A 7,029-nucleotide genomic window follows, 5' to 3' on the forward strand; every position below is an offset into this window, starting at 1 on the left:
TATCAATTACCTGAAAATTATCTAGCTGAGAATGAAGTAAAAAAAATATTCTCCTTGCAGGAAAAACAAAGGAGACTATAAATAAATGTTAAGAAATTTTTTTCAATAATTTATAACACTTAAAGGCTTTTAAATATTTCATTACATTGCAATTATTTTGTTTCAATACATTTTTTAATATGCACATAAATTTGATACCTTAGAATTTCTGTAAGTCAGTCAATTACATTAAAGTCACTGAGTAAATTTAGTTAGGAAATTAAGTTAAATGCCAATGGCTTTTAAGGTTAACTTTTACTTGGAATTGTTTTTTATTCGAGCATTATAATTATACATAGTAATTGGGTTCATTTTGATACAATCATACATGCAAGGAATTTTATTTCAATCTCCTTTGCCCCCCTCTTCCTCTCCTCCCTCCCCCTATTCTCTCTTCTCCACTCTACTAAACTTCTTTTATTCTGCATATACATAAAGGTGAAATCCCTTTGCTACCATTACAAATGAATATAACATGATTTTGTTCAATTCATTCCATTTATTACCCCTTTTACCTTCCTTCCTCCCTCCCTCTCATCCTCCCTCTTCTGTTCCACTCATCTTCCCTGTATCTTTACATATTTGATATTTGATCACCTGCCCAACCACTTTCTTTCCTTGTGTTTGCTCTAGTTTTCACATGTGAGAGAAAACATTTGACCCTATATTCTTAGTCTGGCTTATATCACTTAGCATAGCTTTCTCCATTTCCACTGATGTACTGGAAAATGCCATTATTTCATTCTTCTTTATGGCTGGGTAAAATTTTATTATGTATATATACTATATTTTCTTAATCCATTCATCTAATTGATGAGCATCAGAATTGATTCTATAATTTGGCTATTGTGAATTGTGCTGCTATAACATTGAAGGAGGTGTATCCCTATAGTATGCTGCTTTTATACCTTTTTTACCTTGAAATTCTTATTTAGTCATTTTAACTCTGCATTGAATAAAAATATTAAACAATATTATATACAAGGTAGAGATATACATAGAGTATATGAATATATAGATACATATAAGGTATATCTATTATTAAACTTTAATAGAAATTTCAATTGGAAAAAATTGTTTTGTTTTGTTTTTTGTTTTTATTTTTATTTTTATTTTTATTTTTATTTTTTTAATATTTATTTTTATTAGTTTTCGGCGGACACAACATCTTTGTTTGTATGTGGTTCTGAGGATCGAACCCGGGCCGCACGCATGCCAGGGGAGCGCGCTACTGCTAGAACCACATCCCCAGCCCTTATTTTTATTTTTATTTATGTTTTCACTAGGGAAATAACCTGGTTATTTCCCTAGCACTTTCTATTTTGGCACAAGATTTTGCTAAGTTGCTTAGATCCTCACTAAGTTGCTCAGGGGGACCTAAAATTATAATCCTCCTACCTCAACATCCCAAATTGTTGTGATTACAGGAGTGTGCCATCATGCCTGGGTCAATTGGGGAAAATTCTATAAAGGGTCTTGAGGCAAGTGAGGGGAAAATAAAAATGAAATATATATGAGAAATCCTGCTCTAAACACATAAAGAGATTACATACAGGAAAACAAAAAACAAAAGTAGAAATTTATGAGGATGATATGAGAAAATTGAAAGTATATTGGTTCCTATTTAAGACATAGGAACAAATCAAGGGCTTCAGAGAACCTAGAGGCAAAGGTGCAAGATCACCCATCTCAGGCAGCCCAGCAGCATCTGCAAGATCCCCAATGGCCTTGCCTCTGACTTTCCTGCTGGCCCTGGTGGTGCTCAGCTGCAAATCTATGTGCTCTCTGGGCTGTGAACTGCCTCAGATCCACAACCTGGGTCTTGAAATTCCTGAGAAAAATGAGGAGGGGTCCCTGACACTCCTGCAAAAAATGAGGAGAATTCCCACTTTCTCCTGCCTGAACTACAGAAATGACTTTGCCTTTCCCCAGAAGCTGTTGGAGGGTGAGCAGGTGCAGAAGGCTCAAGCTGTTGCTGTTCTCCACCAGATGACCCAGCAGATCTTCAACCTCTTCAGCACCCAGGAGGCCTTTGCTGCTTGGGACAAGACCTTCCTGGACACCTTCCTCACTGGCCTCCATCAGCAGCTGGATGACCTGAAAGCCTGTGGGACCCAGCAGGTAGGGGAGGAAAAAGCTCTCCTGAGGGCTGTGAGGAAATACTTCCACAGGATCACTGTCTACCTGAAGGAGAAGAAATACCTGCCTTGTGCCTGGGAGGTGGTCAGAGCAGAAATCATGAAATCCTTCTTTTCGTCAGCCAACCTGTATGGAAGACTAAGGAGCATGGAATGAGTCCTGGTCCAGCAGGGAAATGCTTCTCACTGACGAACACACCTTACCACACTCCCACAAGTTCTGCCATTTCAAAGACTCTCATTCCTGCTGGATTTGTGAAATGAATTCCATCAGTTTATCAGATGATTTCAGGAGTATTAGAAAGTATCATACTCCTTACCCATGACCACGATGATGTATCTGTGTATCTATTTAAATATTTATTTTTATACTATTTATAAGATCTGAAATATTTCTGTTCATAGAAGTTGAGGTAAACCTTTACATTGTGATTGATATAAATATGTACATTTTATATAGTGTCAATTTCTTATTTTGCATTGTTCATTAAATTTTTACTACGAAAGATATATTCTATGTGTTTATTCATTAAAAGACATGTCAAGCCTGATTTTGCAATTTGATCTACAAAATTTATGGTAGAATTGACTTCCCCCTAATATTACATTTACCGTGCACTTAAAAATTCACTTAATGGAAGCCAATACCCTCAGGGTATTGAGGTGAACATGAAAATAGAGTGCCTGCTCTCTTTTGTCTAATTCTTATAGGGAAAGAAACATAAACACAATGATCCTACTTATGCATTATGTTAAATTCTATAATGGAAAAGGGTACACTCATACATTGCTGGTGGGATGCAAATTGGTGCAACCATTATGGAAAGCAGTATGGAGATTCCTCAGAAAACTTGGAATAGAACCACCATTGACCCAGCTATCCCACTCCTCAGTTTATACCTAAAGGACCCAACATCTGCATACTACAGTGACACAGATATATCAATGTTTATAGCAGCTCAATTCACAATAGCCAAACTATGGAACCAACTTAGATGCCCTTCAACAGATGAATGGATGAAGAAAATGTTACTCAGCCTTAAAGAAGAATAATGGCATTTTCAAGTAATTGGATGGAACTGGAGAATATCGTTCTGAGCAGAAATAAGCCAATCCCAACAAACCAAAGGCTAAATGTTTTTTCTGACATGCAAATGCTAATTCACAATAAGGGGGTGGGGCTAGAGAGGCATAGAAGTGCTTTGGATTAGACAGAAGAGAGTGAAGGGAGGGGTGGGTAGTCAGGGGTTAGGAAGGATAGTAGAATGAATCAGACATTATTATCCTATGTACGTATATGACTACATGATCAGTACGATTCTACATTGTCTACAACCAGAAGAATGAGAAGTCATACTCTATTTGTATATGATGTGTCAAAATGCATTCTACTGTCATGTATAACTAATTAGAACAAACAAAAAAATAATTTAAAAGAGCAATGAAATTCTGTCAGTGGAAGGTAGACGCAGCATGCCAGGAAAGAAATGTGAAAGCAGAGACATCATCTGTAAGTAGACAGATAGACAACCAAATACAAATATCCATTGAGTTTGCAATTACCAAGAAGTACAATGTATGAAATCTCATTACCAGTAACTGGAAGAAAATTGATGAAAGTGGTTATATGGGGAGAAAGTGTGAAGGGAGAAAAAGAATTAAACTTGATACTGAGGACATTCCACTATTAAAAGGTGGGGAAGAGCCAGGATGGAGACTGAAGTGGAAGATCCTGAGATTAGAAAGATAACAAGAGAGAATGGCAGAGGTAAGGTGTATTTAAGAAAATTAATTTGCTTAAAAGAAGAAATAATGGATTTATGGAAGATGTGGATTGAATTCCCCAATACATGGGGGAAAGGAGGGCAGTGGTGATCCTAATGACAGGTGGTTAGGTAGAATCAATCAACAGAAACCACAATAAAGGCCTGGCATGGTGGTCCATGCCTATAATCCTAGTAGCACAGGAGGCTGAAGAAAGAAAGATCACAAGTTCAAAGCCAGCTTCAGCAAAAGCAAGGTGCTAAGCAACTCAGTGAAACCCTGTCTCTAAAGAAAATACAAAATAGGGCTGGGGATGAGGCTCAGTGGTCAAGCGCCCCTAAGTTCAAATCCCCACTATCCCCCACCACCGCAAAAACAACAACAACAACAACAACAACAACAACAAAAAACACTGGAGTAAGTCAATGGTAAATAAAGGAAAAGAAGTTATCAAGAACATACAGAAAAGAATAATTCTGGAATGTTGCCTTCTGAGGCAGAGGAGAAAAGTAGAGTATGATTTGGAAAAGATTATAGATTTTTTTTTCTGTGCATGGTTTTCACTTTTTAAGAACCTATTGTGTCCAGATTGATTTCATGGATTTGATATATTGGCAGATCATACTAACAGATTTAATGACGTATTAGTTTAAAAATCATCATATGTTTAATTACAATGATCATTTATTCTTATTTTGTTTATTACTATGTTGAATATCAGTAAGCTTCTCTGTGGATTGAAACCATTACTATATGGGAAAATTAATGGAACTGGTGAAAGTGAAAAGTGAGTCCCAGAATTAATAAGTGGAAATGATACTGAAATATGTGGGAGCTGAATAAGGGGAGAGAAGGTCTCCCATGTGTCATGTCATCTGAGCTGTCAGTCACTTTGACATTTATCTAATATGGATTTACACCTCTTTTCCTTTTGCTTTAATGTTCTCAAATGCAATGATAATTTTCTGGGAATATTGACCAGAGGGGAAAGAATGGTGCATCAAAAATATTACAAATAATGGTTCAGCAGGAAGCTATAGAAAACCTAAATGATCAATATCAATAATGAAATTGAAAGAACAATTAAAACCCTTCGAACAACAACAACTAAATTCCAGGACCAGATGGATTCACAGCTGAGTTCTATCAGATCTTTAAAGAAAAACTAACACCAGTCATTTTCAGATTATTCTATGAAGTTGAAAAGAAGGAAATACCTCCAAATTCATTCTAAGAGGCCAGTTTAATCAACTGCCAAAATCAGATGAATACACAAGAAATAAAACTACAGATCATATCCTTGATGAACACAAATGTAAAAATCCCATAGTAAAATATTAGGAAAATACTTTCAAAACACATCAAGAAAATAAAACACCATGATCAAGAAAATAATACACCATGATCAAGCGGGCTTTATCCCATGGATGCAGGGTTGGCTCAACATATGCAAATTAATAAATATAATTCACCACTTAAGTAGAATTAAGAACAAGCACCATATGATCATCTCATTAAACTCAGAAATAGCCTTTGATAAAAATCCAGCACACATTAATGTTAAAAACATTAGAGAATCTAGGATAGAAGGAAATGATTTCAACATTATAAACACTATATATGATAAATCCAAAGCCAACATCATAGTGAACAGAGAATAACTGAAAGCATTTCCTCTAAAATCAGAAACTTGAAGACAAGGACCTGTACTCTCATCACATATGTTCAATGTAATTTTTGAAACTCTAGCCAGAGAAATCAGACAAAGAGAAGGAAATGATGGGATACAAATAGGAAAAGAAGTCAAGCTATTTCTGTTTGTTGATGACATGATAGTATATATAGAAGACCCCCTCATTAAAAAAAAACCTCCACAAGAAGACTTCTAGCACTGATAAATGGATTTAGCAAAGTAGCAGAATACAAGATCAACACTCATAATCAATACCTTTCCTATGCCTCAACAGTGATTCTGTTCAAAAAGAAATTAAGAAAATCATTCCTTTCACAATAAACTCAAAAACAAACAAACTTGGGTCTTAATCTAACCAAGGAAGTGAAAGATGTCTACAATAATAGTCACAGAACACTGAAGAAAGAAATTGAAGAAGACCTTAGAAGACAGAAAGACCTCCCATGCTCTGGGATAGACAGAATTAATATTGTCAACATGGACATACTACTAAAAGCAATATTCAGATTCAAAGCAATCCCCATCAAAATACCAATGACACTTTTCACAGAACTAGAAAAAACAGTCCTTAAATTCACTTGGAAGAATAAGAGACTCAGAATAGCCAAAGCAATTTCAAGCAAGAACAATGCTGGATGCATTATAATACCCAATCTCAAATTATACCACAGAGCTATAGTAAAAAAAAAAAAAAAACATGGTATTGTCATCAAAACGGATATGAAGACCAATGGAATTAGTAGAAGACACAGAGACAAACTCACAGATAGTCATCTGATACTTGACAAAGTTGCCAAAAATACTTTGAAGAAAAGACAGCCTTTTTAACAAGTGGTACTGGGAAAACTGGATATCCATATGTAGAATAATAAAATTAGATCTGTATCTTTCACCCTGTACAAAAGTCAAATCAAAATGAGTCAAAGACTTTGGAATTAAACCAGAAACTGTGCAATTGCTAGAAGAAAACATAGGATCAATATTTCATCATATAGATACATGCACCGACTTCCTTAATAAGATCCCTAACATAAGCCCAAAACATAAAACCAAGAATAAATAAGTGAGATGCCATCAAATTAAAAAGCTTCTGCACAGTTAAAGAAATGATTGAAAGCATGAAGACAGAGCTTACAGAATGGGGAAAAAATCTCTGCAAGCTGCTCCTCTGATAGGGGATCCATATCCAAAAAAATATAAAAATTCAAAACACTTAACACCAAAAAAACAAATAACCAAGTCAATAAATGGGCAAAAGGACTAAACAGACACCTCTCAAAATGAGAAACACAATGGCCAACAAATATATGAAATTTTGTTCAACATTCCTAGCAAGCAGGGAAATGCAAATCAAAACTACACTAAGATTTTGTCTCACTCCAGTCAAAATGTTGA

The 7,029-nt window shown here is 35.4% G+C and overlaps 1 protein-coding gene across 1 annotated transcript; it reads left to right on the forward strand.

Annotated features, from left to right (window-relative positions):
• Positions 1-1,761: 1,761 nt before the first annotated feature.
• On the forward strand, positions 1,762-2,334 carry LOC107156488 (interferon alpha-5-like). The gene has a single exon (XM_015502562.1). It carries the CDS (start codon positions 1,762-1,764, stop codon positions 2,332-2,334), a length of 573 nt encoding a protein of 190 aa, XP_015358048.1.
• Positions 2,335-7,029: the final 4,695 nt, after the last annotated feature.

Source organism: Marmota marmota, unplaced genomic scaffold (assembly GCF_001458135.2).
Source record: "Marmota marmota marmota unplaced genomic scaffold, marMar, whole genome shotgun sequence".
Lineage (NCBI taxonomy): Eukaryota > Metazoa > Chordata > Mammalia > Rodentia > Sciuridae > Marmota > Marmota marmota.